Source organism: Haliotis rubra, unplaced genomic scaffold, assembly GCF_003918875.1.
Source record: "Haliotis rubra isolate DU_JTF1 unplaced genomic scaffold, ASM391887v1 Scf417, whole genome shotgun sequence".
NCBI lineage: Eukaryota > Metazoa > Mollusca > Gastropoda > Lepetellida > Haliotidae > Haliotis > Haliotis rubra.
Window position 1 is genome coordinate 790854 of NW_025767099.1, and position 13085 is coordinate 803938.

Here is a 13085-nt window from a genome sequence, read left to right on the forward strand (position 1 = left end):
GCACAGCCGGTGTCTACGTCATCTTATATACATGAAAAACAGTCCAGATCACTATGATCTCGATCCAATAGAATATGGACAAACCACAACATGTGTGATGACAGTCACATAAGATACTGAGCAAGAGACGAGATGAAATTAACCTTTAGATACCTTAATACCTTATACGCTTGGATGATCACAGAACAACTGAACTCCCACACAAGAAAGGGACATGCTTTAGAAGGGATTGCAGGGAGAAAAGCATGCAGTGCCAATCAGTATTGCAGAAATAGATTACACTTAAGATTAGATTGATGTTTAGAGGGATAATGTTGAATGTTGAGTATAAAATAATTGATAAAATGGTTAGATATAGTTTATTTATTAAGACTGTATATATCATCAAAACATGACAATCAACTTGAAAAGATTCACATGTTTATTCACAAAACTATATACATTTGTATTTATATTTATAAACTTTATACAACACAAGGTTGACTCTGCCCCATCAAATTGAAATTTAAGTAACTGTCAGATAACTTGTTGTTTTGTTTTTTTTAAATCTGTGGGGCCGGGGGACATTTGCCATCTTCTGATTGCCAAAGTTTCAGATCCTAGGACATGTTCAGAGATCTGGAAGGACAACCCAGCTGCTCACAGTGGAGAGTATACCATCATGCCTCAAGCTCCTCAGTTCAGGGGAATATCAGTAAATGTTTACTGCCTGATGAATGATACACACCAGCTGGAGTATGTCACACTGCCAAATGAAAACATTGGAAACTTTCCTAAAATATCGAACGATAACTGTGGAAGTGAAGAGCCATATTTAAAGGATGGTGGTGTTGGCCAAGATGGAGTAACAGTGTATCAGAAGATCAGAATTATACCGTCAGTAAGTTTTCAGGGATGTAAAGGGAGAACTTTACTTTGTGCGCGATAAATAAAACGTTTTCTCGGTCACAATCCAAATGGCCCCGTTGTATTAGGCAAATGGTTTTTTCTACTGTGCAATGTATTCTGTAACTATGTCTGTGCGTCAAATTTGGCACTTTTCATATTTCCCAAGTGATGAAAAGGTTAAACACCACTGTGTCTTGTCGACACCAGTGTGCGAGATAGTTTCCAAATTTTGATAGCCAGTCAGGCTAGCTCTGCCTGAAAGTTACAAGCCCAAAGTAATTCACCAGCCAGAAATTTGAATGTAGAAACTAAGAAAACGATTACAATAAGGTAAAATAATATCAAAAACAAATAAGAACACACATGTCTGGATTTCTGAAATATTTGTTCATGCTCAGACAACTTAAATAAGTCATCTTTAGCTGCTAATATAATGAACATTTCGTAATCTTGCATGATTTTAAAGTGTATTATAACTTAACAAGTCGGAGAGATTGATATATTTACAAGAAAACACTATGAAAATTCACTAGTTAGTTGGGCCCGTGACTGTAGAGATTTCCTGGCCCGAATGGATTTTACTAACCGCGGTGGTAGCCTAATGGTCAAAGCCTCCGCTCGTCACGCCGAAGACCCGGGTTCGACTCTCCGCATTCTATATTTATTTTGAACACTACATGTCATGTTTTTATAAGCCTGTCAACATTTCCATTTATAGTACTTTTTGTGCTTCAGACAATGACTGTTGTGAGAACAGACTCCACATTCACAAGCGGAACCAAGACGAAACCCCATCAGTTTGGTAAAGCAGAAGATTGTTACTCATATGATGGAAACTGCAAACGAATAGGAACCTTTCACATCGACACGCTGGGCACTGGGATGAAGTTCGCCTCTGATGTAAGTTATTCATTTTCGCATACATGGATATATGTGTATGTGCGTGCGTGCGTACATGCGTTCGTGTGTGTCTGTCTGTGTCTGTGTGTGTGTATGGAAGTTTTTTTTATAACAATTTAATATTTAGCTTTCCTTTCAAGAATACAAACATATTCAAACTGACTCACTCAGAATACAAAGATATCACAGTGTTCAATAGTACCTGTATATTTCAATGTAGACAAAATCATTACCAAAGTCATGAACGTTGCAGCCATGTCGTTTAGCTGTGACCGTACCATCATCATGCTTTCTTGATTATAGGTGAGGTGAGGTGAAATTGGGTTTTAACCTCGTTCTTGAGAATATTTCGCTCATATGACGACGTGCGTGCGTGTGTATGTGTGTGTGCGGCTGCGTGTACTAGCCCAGACTGAAGCTGGTTTTATAGTGCTAGCCCACTGAGATACCATGCCACAGTAAAGCATGAATACCCCACTCAGACACATTATACTCCGAGCCGACCAGTCCTTGATGTACCCATTAATGCCGAGCGCCAGGCAGGGACCAACAAGTACCATATTTTAACGTCTTTTGGAATGACGCGGCCGGGGATCGAACCCTTTCTTGATTAAAGCAAATGTATGTGTTAAGTACATATTTTTGTATGTCCAGCTCAAGTGGACAGGAGAAGGATACGCGGCCAAAGTGCACAGTATTACCCGGACACAAGATGGCGCCATCATTGATCTGGTGTGTGGAGGCTGGTGTGGGGGATGTGTTCCTGTTGGAGACATGGTCCTGTACCCAAACAGTCTGGACCCGGTGTGGGGATGAGGAAGGTGATGGTGTTGATGGTGAGGATGCTTGTAGTTGTGTGATGCTGAAAGAGACATGGTATGTCCCCGAATGTCCATGACATGCAGCCAACGTTGAAAGTGGAAAACTGTGATTATGATGTCACCCAAAATGGACAGTGGTAGAGTGAGTGAGTGAGTTTAGTTTTACGCCAGCAATATTCCAGCTTTCACGGCGAGGGACACAAGAAATGGGCTTCACACATTGTACCCATGTGGAAAATCCCCACGGGTCACCCGGACAGAGGAAGAGGTGGATAACATGTTTCTGTGACAGACGACGGTCCTCAACCCAAACATAGGATCTTTTGTGTATGGTATGGAAACAAGGTGTAGCAGTACACCTACTGGCATGCTGTGTGTAGGATATGTGCGTCCGACATACAACGACATTCGGCATATCATGGTCACTATGATATTCTATGAGGAGATAGAGGGCACAAATTTTAGACCATTATTAGAAACATTGAGTCATCCTCGCAAAATGACCAAACTGTGGTCCTGCCCGTTGCATTTCCATAAATAGCGTAAACATCAGCTTATCATTTCATTGAAACTAGGATTAGTCACGATATTGCTGTAATAATGCCGATGTGACTTTACATTTTAACTCACTCACTCAATCACCAGGAAATGACTATCATCACTAAGCAGTTACCTACAGTTACCACAGTTACCTACTGGCATGCTGTGTGCATGTAGCAGGGCAGTGAATGTAATAAACTATATATATATATATATACAGAATAGAAAACATTAAAATAATAAAATCCCTATGTACAAAGTTATATCTGCCACATGTAGGATATGTGCGTGAACGACACCACCACTACACTAAATATGTATCTCCTGCCCAGCCAATTTTGTTTTGTGAGAAAGAGACCCAGTTTGGGCGGAAAATAAAATTATCAGTTCCAATAGGTTTGTTGTGACACGATTTTCAAACGGAGCATAAATTGAAGAGAATAGTCCCAAACAAATTCTGTTATTTGGTAATGCAATTAACTGCACTACAAAGTTATAAGTGCTTTCCATTGTTTCTGTAATATTCAGTGGAAGGCACTGGGCTGCTAGTTGCTATGTTCAGATACGTTTGTGGTCACGAGTATGCTTGAAGCTTCTGCAACAGCACAGGAAATGTCGCTTCAAAATTCAGCATAAAGAGTGTAGGTACGTTTCTTGTCAAACCTCCAAGTATGTGTGCTCAGAACGTCTGGAATGGTCGAACTTGGCCAGAACAAAACTTGACCTAGAATCAGGATTGCTTTATGGCAATGCCAAGAAACGGTGGTTGAGAAAGACATTCTGAATAACGAAGCTTTTGGTTTGATTGAAGTACAGGTTCTGATGAGGAAAGTAGAAATTGAAGTTGAAATTAGAACAAAGAAATAAGAAAGAATTTTGTTCAGATAAGGCATTTTCTATGTCAGGCTTGAACAATTACTTGAACTATTAGATTCTAAGCTCACAAAAAGAACTGAAAATAGACAATATTGTGGTGCTAAAATGGGCATATGAGAACTTGCTTTTAAGTGTAACTTTGGCGTTAAAATGTTCAGATGTGAACTTGCTTTTAAGTGAAACTTGGTGTTAATAGTTGTTTTTCTGGAAACTCTTAAGCAGTGTGTGTCAAATGAATAATTGCCATTTATAAAGCTGTTTCAACGCTCTTGTGCATGCTCAGTGCGCTAACCCATTAACACTCCGGATAAACAAAGCTGCTTGTGAGGCGCTAGAAGGTTATAGTCACATGACTTATCCCACCGGGTACCCATACTGGGTGAACAAACTCATGAACAAACTCACTTGCCTACGGTGAGACCACACATGTCATGTGTGCTTCATTGTGGGGAAGGACTGAAGTCCGAGAAACTCTCGGGAGTCAAGCTGTCAAACACAGTCATGCATCCAAGGACGGTCAACTGATTTATGACCTGGGCTCTATGCACAGGACCACACATCACCAATAGCATTTAGTGCTTACGCTAAAGTGCTAAACTAACACTGGAATGTAGTTGTCATGGTTTAACGTGTATCTCCACTTATGAATATTTTAAACTGTGTAGTATATCCGTAAATAGGTTACGTGTCAACAGATCAAAATTCACAGTAACTTTGATTTGTTCTCCCTTGTCAGCATATATGAAATAGGCGTCGTCAGGCGTTAGGCGCACAATACCTGACAAGCTCGTTATGGGAATACCTTAACGTATCCCGAGGCAGCATTTTAATGACTAAACCATGCTGTATTTTCAATTACACTTGGTTCATCCTACGTGCTAAATGCTCCTCAAGTTTACTGTTTGCTAATACCCCACCGTAAACCAAAAGCTCTCATTACAAAACCTGACCAGTTCGTGCAAACAGAGAAACATTCGTATTGACATTTCAGTTCAATGAGAAGCGACACAATAGTTCAATCGGGTTAGATCAGTATGTACACATCTTTGGTTTGACATAAAGAGATAAAGAGTGAGTGAGTATGGTATTACGCCGCTTTTAGCAATGTTCCAGCAAAATTACGGCGGGGGACACCAGAAATGGGCTTCACACAGTGAACCCATTTTGGGAATCGAACCCGGGGCTTCAGTGTGAACGCTTTAACAACTGGGCTACCTCACTGCCCCAAAGAGATAAAGAGATGGAAATTCAAAACCTGAAGGAAATCCGTATCTCAAGCCTGTCTTTCTCTGAACTGTATGTAGTTAAGGGCTCCTAAATCAGTTGTCAACCAACACCTTTTGTCCATCTAACGACAATTACTCAGTGTATTCAACACGTGGTGGCTTTGAGCATATTTTTACGTTTGTCCTTGAACTTTTCGCTAACCATTCTGAAATACACTTTAATAAATGCACTATAAATAAACACACAATATCCATGTTAACACTCAGTTGTTTCCATACTGTTAGGAGGATATGTTTTTGTTAATTAAAATGCCACATTGATTGACTTTTAGGGTCAGAAATGTTTAAAGCGCTGAGTGTGGATTTGAACCCACGCCTTGAACTTATGCTATGTAGTTTCACCTGTTGAGAGTGGGCTGGGGAGTTGCTTACCCTTTGTATTGCTTCCGGTCTTCGATAGGATGATGTGAGTAATTTCTAGATAGTCGCTGTGTACAATGATTTTTGCTAGACAAATCCAGAACAGTATAATAGGTATATAAGGAGTGGTTATTGAGATGTATGCGGGACTACTTTAGATTTACGCTCATCTGTCTGCTAACATCGACGTTTCAAGACCTTCCACTCGAGGCCTCGTCTACACTGAACTTTCAACAGCTGTCAACAATCTTCAGTCACTATATCTGTTGTTTTTTTACTGGGAATATCAATACTTTGGTGAGTTAATATTTTAGATTTGTGACCCAATACTTGAGATATGTGATCCAATAGTATTGTATTGTATATCTGCCGTTCATTGGTTTTTCAATATACAATTGCATATCATAGACTCGTGTTTTATTTTGCCGTATTAATTTAAGGGAATCACAAATACAATTGCATTTTATCACAGCAATTTTTAGAGACAGTAATTAATACCTCTTCTGTGATGGAACTGAGTCTAACAACACAAAAACGTATTTTCATGATTCAAAGTAATGTCCTGGGTACATCCACGTTATTTTCCAACGTGACCAATACTAACGACCAATAGTACGGTGAATAGAGCCAATGTAGAATGATGATAATTGTTATGGATATACAACTTCTTTTATTCTGTGAAAGACGACGTTTTGACATAGATTCCAATGTCGTTGTCAAGCAAGGGAAACATGAGAAACAAATTGAGAGAATATGTACATGAGTTGTTATTACAATAGATTGGAGATGATGTGCAACGCTTGTATCGGAGATTGAGAAGTTGTTTGGAAGCCAGTTAGGATTGAATTAGAGCTTATACAAATGATAGGAAGCCAGGTGAATGTTTATACAATAGATGGGGATGATGTACATAGCTTGTATGACATGTTGCATAGCTTGTATGACAATTTGCACCCGTTAAGAAGACATGCAAAGGCACGTCACCTACTCAGTTGAACACTACAGAAGCGTCCCGTACAAGTGAAAACAGGAAACTGCATCTCACAGCAAATCAGTTGGTCCACCTGTGGTTATCATATATTCACCGGCATTGCGCATCCCCAGCTCCAAACACACAACCATACACACTCATATCCATTTTATAGCTATTATGATTATAGAACTTTCGCGCTTTGAAGCACCTTACTGAAGAGAACGAGAACGAGGGGAAAACACGGTTATTTCTGCAAATAACCACCACCCCACCCCACTCTCGATCCGCCTGGTGCAGAATATTTCAAAATCCCAGCTTCCCAGGATTTATATTCGTATGTATGTTGGTGTTGACAGTACCTTGAGTACAAAAGGAACTGTTACACAGATCTCGGACGCGTCCATGTTCAGTTTGCAGTTTGCATAGCATTGATGTACTTACAAGGGTCTACCATTGCCCTAAAGTGAGTGAGTGCCTTTAGTTTTACGCCGCTTTTTAGCAATATTCCAGCAACATCACGGCGGGGACACATGAAATAGGCTTCACACTCTGCATCCATGGGGGGTGTCTTCAGCGATTATTGCTTTCTTTAGCATCGTCATGTGAAGTGTTTGGAAGTGTTCTAGTAAACTGGAAAACCTAATCACAACAATGGCAATTTAATTAGCGTATATTATCGAGAGCACATTTATGGAGATAATGTTTTACCATTTGCGCAGATGCAAGCCGGTCACGTTGTGTCAAGATAATGCCCGGCAATACGCTGTAAGTTGGCTGGCTGGTTTGTTGTTTAACGCCGCACTCCGCAATATTCCAGCTATCCGTCGGCGGACTGTAAATAATTGAGTCTGGACCCGACAGTTCATGATCAACTGGCTTGGCTACTCGGAAGGCGAGACCAATGCATGGAAACTTTCAGAGGTTAACATTGGGACTAAAATGACTAACAATTATAAAGAATTGGTGTCGTAACGGAAAGAACAACTGACTAAATCATTCGTTCCTCCCTTGACAAAGCGTCTAGTCAAATACGCAATTACTGACATCCTGGAAGAAGATCATAATATTATCAGTGGTTTTCTTTTGGTGAAATTAACAGCCTGAAAGCCGATGTACATAACCCAAAGACACAACTTAATGCAATAACACGAGAGTTGAGACCTGTTGAACGGAACAGAGTTTACAAAAGAGTCATGGAAATCTACGTGGCGAGTTGACCAGAGGCATCCATGCATTACAGCTGCAGTTGAATCAGACGGCAGTTGACCTGCGTGATGCAAGGATGTGTTGAGTTGAGTTGAGTTGAGCTTTACGTCACATCGGCATTTTGCCAGCCATATAGTGACGAGAACAAGTTTGCATTAGTAAATATTGTAAGTACATACTCGGAATGAGTTTTATTTCAAAGACATTTATTTATTGCATTGTCATTCGAAAGCAGAAAAAATCATAGCATCAAATTTATAGGCAGGCGGTTTGTTACATTTCATAGTTACAATTTATGGTTGTTACATTTCACAGTTACAGTTTATGATACAGATCAACTTCCCTCAGGTAGTTCAGTATCAGATGGCGCTCACGCGTGAGAACAGATCTTTTAGGTTTGTTGCATCATAATGTGAGTCCCTTGCAGGCGATAAGTCCACGCATTCAAGCAGAATATGCTTGACGGTGAACACCTCATCGCAAGAGACACACATGGGGGGTCCATCCCCATCCGTTTTCAGCAGATAGTCATGTGTAAATCGACTGTGGCCAATACGACATCGTCGTAAAATTACCTCATCGCGTCTTGACTGACAACCCAAGTAGGTATAACCGATTGTTGGCTTCAATTCATGGAGTTTGTTTCTTCCTACTTGAGTGTCCCACCTTTTTTTGCATCAGGTCCCGAGTATAGCTTTTGATAGTGGGTTTGAAGTCACTGTACGGGATTAGCAGTGGAGATAGGGGCTTTTCGAGAGCTGCTTTTGCTGCAGCATCAGCCTTAGTGTTACCTGCTATGCCGACGTGACCCGGCAACCAGCAGAGGATGATGTCATATTGGCTAGTAGAAAGGTCGTTGTACAGTTCTAATATGTCCAGGATGATTGGGTGACTTGAAGTCACGTTTAGAAGTGCTTGAAGGCAGGATAATGAATCTGTAAATATGATGAAGTTTTGGGACTGATTTTGCTGTTGAATGTAGGTCAAAGCTGAGAAGATAGCTTTGGCTTCAGCGGTGAAAATGGAACTGTTGTCGGGGATCCTAGAGGAGACAGTCTTGGCTCCAATGACTGTAGCGCTGGCAACTTGGCCATCGTCCTTGGATCCGTCTGTGAAAATGGATCTGTGAGTGTTATACTTAGAACGTAACAGGTTGTATTCCTGTTGGAACACCAAGGGATTTGTTTCAGACTTTTGAGTTTGGTGAGGGTAAGATCGACCTGTGGTTTCACCATTTGCCATGGTGGTGAGGACAGAAGTCGGTATGGTGCAATGATGTCGAGATCAATTTTAGCTGCAGATATGTGTGGTTTGATCCTGATTCCAAGTGGTGGAACCAGGCTTGGCAGTTTAGGAAATAAGTTTTCATAGAGCGGGTTGAAAACACAATTGTATGCTGGATTGGGCTCATTTGAACGTAATTTAGTTATATACTGCAGTGAGAGTTTAATGCGGCGTTGTTCAAGGGAAGGTTCATTGGCCTCTGCATATAGACTGTCTACCGGAGAGGTCCTAAAAGCTCCCAGGCAGAGCCTCAGTCCTTGATGGTGGATAGAGTCTAATTTTTCTAAATTGCTTTTGCAGGCTCCACCGTAGACAATGGAGCCATAATCTAGTTTACTGCGGACTAATGATCTGTACAAGTGAAGGAGGGTGGTCTGATCCCTCCCCACTCTGTATTTGAAACTACTTTTAGCAAGTCTAAAGCCTTTATGTGTGGTAAGAATGTCAGGTGGCGGTCGAATATGAGTCCAAGGAATTTGGCCTCTTCTACTACTTTGATGGGAGTACCATCTAAAGTTAGGTCTGGATGCTTGTGTGGTTTGTATTTACGACAAAGTGAATACAATTTGTTTTGGATTTTGAAAACCTAAAACCATTTTCATTGGCCCATTTTGGATTTTGTTAAGGCAGAGTTGTAGCGATGCAAGGATGACGAACACCGGTGTTAGGGAGGACTTGATGAAGCTGAATACACGTCGTGTGATGAGATGATATCAAAGAGAACAATGTTGATGAAAGTTCGGTGACAACATCGTCACTGTCGCAGGTGTCATTCACGGCAGGAGTGAGTGAGTGAGTTAATATTTAACGTCACATCGGCAATATTTCAGCCATATCGTGACGAGAACATTTGATATTGAAATGAAATATATGTATATTATAAAAACCTGCCGACGAAGGACATTAAAACATTTTCACGACAGGAACTGAAACAGATATAAAGACTTTCAACTTTTTTCATATTCTCTCTTGATATTCCAACCGAAACATATGAGAAATGCATTATTATTATCCCTCGCCACGAAGTGGAAGAAGGGTATATATTTGAGCTCCGTCCGTCCGTCCGTCCAATATGATGGAGGCATATAATCTCAAAAGACGTTATAGAACGGGAAACCAAATTTGGTATGTGTTTTCAGGAGATGATTGCCTTGATGGAGTTCGAAAACGGAAATCGTGTTGCGATTCTTTACAGAGTTGACCCTTGACATGCGTTTCTTGGACTTAGTGCACGGTATTCCCAGAAACAGATTTTCTCAAAAACCGTTATATATATGGAAACCAAATATAGTATGTATTTCCACAGAAGACAGCGTGTGTACCGTCGGAGAATTGAACGTTTTCACCTTTTTACCATTGAAATTACATGAAATATTTACTCTGAAACTAACGCAATAAATTCATGTAAATATGAAGCATGCGTTTCTGTATTTGAAAAGTGTATGTGATTAGTGCATTGCAAATTGTACGCTTGTATGTTTCAACCTTTCAACTGATGGTATTTACACGGTAGACTGTCGTGCCGGATGTGTTTCATGTGCATTGAAATATACTACCCATCAAAAGTTTAGACTCACTTAAAGCACTCACTATATGTTATGTATATGTATGTGGTTACATCGAAGATGAATTTCTCCACCAACTTGGGGAACCAACTGAAAACCTAATGCAGATGAATTGCACAAGGATGATGCTTCAAATTGCGAAAGGCATGAGCAAATGTCGTGCATGTGAACAGATGCGTTTTGGTGTAAAGTTTTGTTAAGAATTCGCCAATTTTCACAGATTTTAATCATTTACTGACCTCATGACAATAATCTTTTCAATGTTACGAATATGTTTTACAATACACCAGTTCATAACTAAACAGTACCTTTAAACAGTATGGAATATTTTGCAAAAGCTAGTTTAGAACAGTGGACAAGTAAGTGGCTACATTTACACTAGTGAGTCTAAACTTTTGATGGGTAGTATACAAGTCAAAATACAGAAACGTACCCGGTATCCTAACCCGGGGACAAGTCCAAATTCCGCAACCCAAAACCGAAACAGTATGAGTGTTCCTCATTACGAATGCTATTGTCAATCATTATGCGTTCGAAGTATGCTCATTTTAAATACGCGGCCCCTGAACATCCGGGTTAGAATTGATCTTCAGTAGCCCATGCTTGTCGTAACGCACGGGATCAGTGGTCAGGCCCGCTGACTTGGTTGACACAGTCATGTCATCGTATCCTAATTGCATAGATCGATGCTCATGCTGTTTATCACTGGAATGTCTAGTCCTGACTCGATTATTTACAGACCGCCGCCATATAGTTGGAATATTGCTGAGTGCGGTGTAACCCAGCTAACACGAAAATGTTTTAAAATATCCCCAAAACATTTCGTGAAATGTTCCAGAAACATTTTTTAAAATGTTTTATTCACGTGATTTTGTATGGTTCCAGAAATGTTTTAGAAACATTTTCAAAAACGTTTAACTATAAGGTTTTTAAAATGTTTTCCTGAAATGTTTTTTCGAGATGTTTTGGAAATGTTTTAAAAAATGTTTTATTCACGTGATTTTGTATGGTTCCAGAAACGTTTCAGCAATGTTTTCTCCAACATTTAGTGAATATATTCCATAAAGGTTTTCTGAAAACGTTTTATAGATGTGATTTTGTATGGTTCTGGAAACGTTTTAATAACATTTCCTTTGAACATATAGTTTTAACTTTTCAAACATATAGAATAGCCCTGATAACAATTAGGTGGTGTTTTGTTTAAAACGTAAACCACTGGAACAAAACGTAGAACACTAACAGTTAACAATGTACATAATATGTCTGTGGCAAATAGTTAGACATATACATAGGGGCGTGTCTCACTTAGAAACAGCGTTAGAAAGACATATAGATGTCTAGACGCAACTCTTTTACTATATAATAGGGTTGGGTCTATACACCTATATGTCTTTCTAACGCTGTTTCTAAGCGACACATGTCCCTACGGACATATATAGTTAATCTTTACAAAGGACACCAAAACAGATAAAAGAATGGCAGACTTGTAATCAACAATTTTATTAATAATTCTGGAAACGTGTACACTTTTTTCAGTTTGTTTCATTATCTTCTTCTTTGCTTTTGCAGTCATCCATATTTCTGAAATATAGAAAACTTTCAATAATCTTAAGCAGGTACTTCTGATATTTACTCAAACCAAGTGACACTAACCAGGAGAATAAGTCTTCTACCACGTTTGTACAGACATGTGTTTGGTGGACATGAACACACTATTGGAATGTAATGATTGATATGATAATATCCAGAATCATGCTGAATACCAAAGATGTAGCAAGCACAGAATATCACTTACTGGTCAGAGGCTGGGTACAAGTACAAATCAAATCTCGCAATAAAAGCCCAAAATATATCAACATGTTTATAGACAATGATATTTAACAGCTGCACTTACATAATTCACAGCTCGTGGATTATTTGATGTGTTCTCCCATAAATCCATCATGTGTAACAGTGTGTTTGTATATCCTGGAATGCTTGTCTCATATTCGCCCTTGCTGTAATGAAAATAACAATGTTCCGCATTATGACAAGTTATAAATTGAACTGTTTTCGATAAAGCATATAAAGTAGATCTAGTTAGTCTAAAGCTGAAACATACTATGTAATTGCCTCAAAGTTTTGGTGGGTCGACGTGTGTATATTTAGCACAAAACATTTTCGAAACATTTTCATAAGGTTTCAGAATAGTTTTCAAAAATGTTTTTGGAACGTTATAAAAATAAAATAAACTCACTCACTCTTATCTAACCCTTTCAAATGCATCAAGAACAAGAGTGTGCAGTTCCGATCAAGAACACGGCACATTTACGGAATGTACTCGTCCTTGGGTATGTTTCTGTATTCTGATTTTGGCTAAGGTACGATTCTGTATACAGCCCCCACT

The 13085-nt window shown here is 39.5% G+C and overlaps 2 protein-coding genes and 1 long non-coding RNA gene across 3 annotated transcripts in view; 2 read left to right on the forward strand and 1 right to left on the reverse strand.

Annotated features, from left to right (window-relative positions):
* The first annotated feature begins 598 nt into the window (after positions 1 to 598).
* Positions 599 to 2604, forward strand: LOC124288394 (A disintegrin and metalloproteinase with thrombospondin motifs 9-like). The gene is made up of 3 exons (XM_046724912.1): positions 599 to 880; positions 1624 to 1788; positions 2443 to 2604. Exons 1-3 carry the CDS (start codon positions 662 to 664, stop codon positions 2602 to 2604), a joined length of 546 nt encoding a protein of 181 aa, XP_046580868.1. The 5' UTR covers positions 599 to 661.
* Positions 1966 to 13085, forward strand: part of LOC124288411 (kinase D-interacting substrate of 220 kDa-like) — a 35499-nt gene continuing 24379 nt past the window's right edge. Inside the window, exons 1-2 of the mRNA XM_046724932.1 lie at positions 1966 to 1976; positions 2745 to 2751. The gene's annotated coding sequence lies outside the window, so the exon portion shown is untranslated. The remainder of the gene's footprint in view (positions 1977 to 2744; positions 2752 to 13085) is intronic.
* On the reverse strand, positions 12181 to 12712 carry LOC124288412. Its single transcript, XR_006901443.1, has 2 exons — positions 12594 to 12712; positions 12181 to 12280 (listed from the first exon to the last, which is right to left on the reverse strand). It is a non-coding gene; the product is annotated as an uncharacterized LOC124288412 (long non-coding RNA).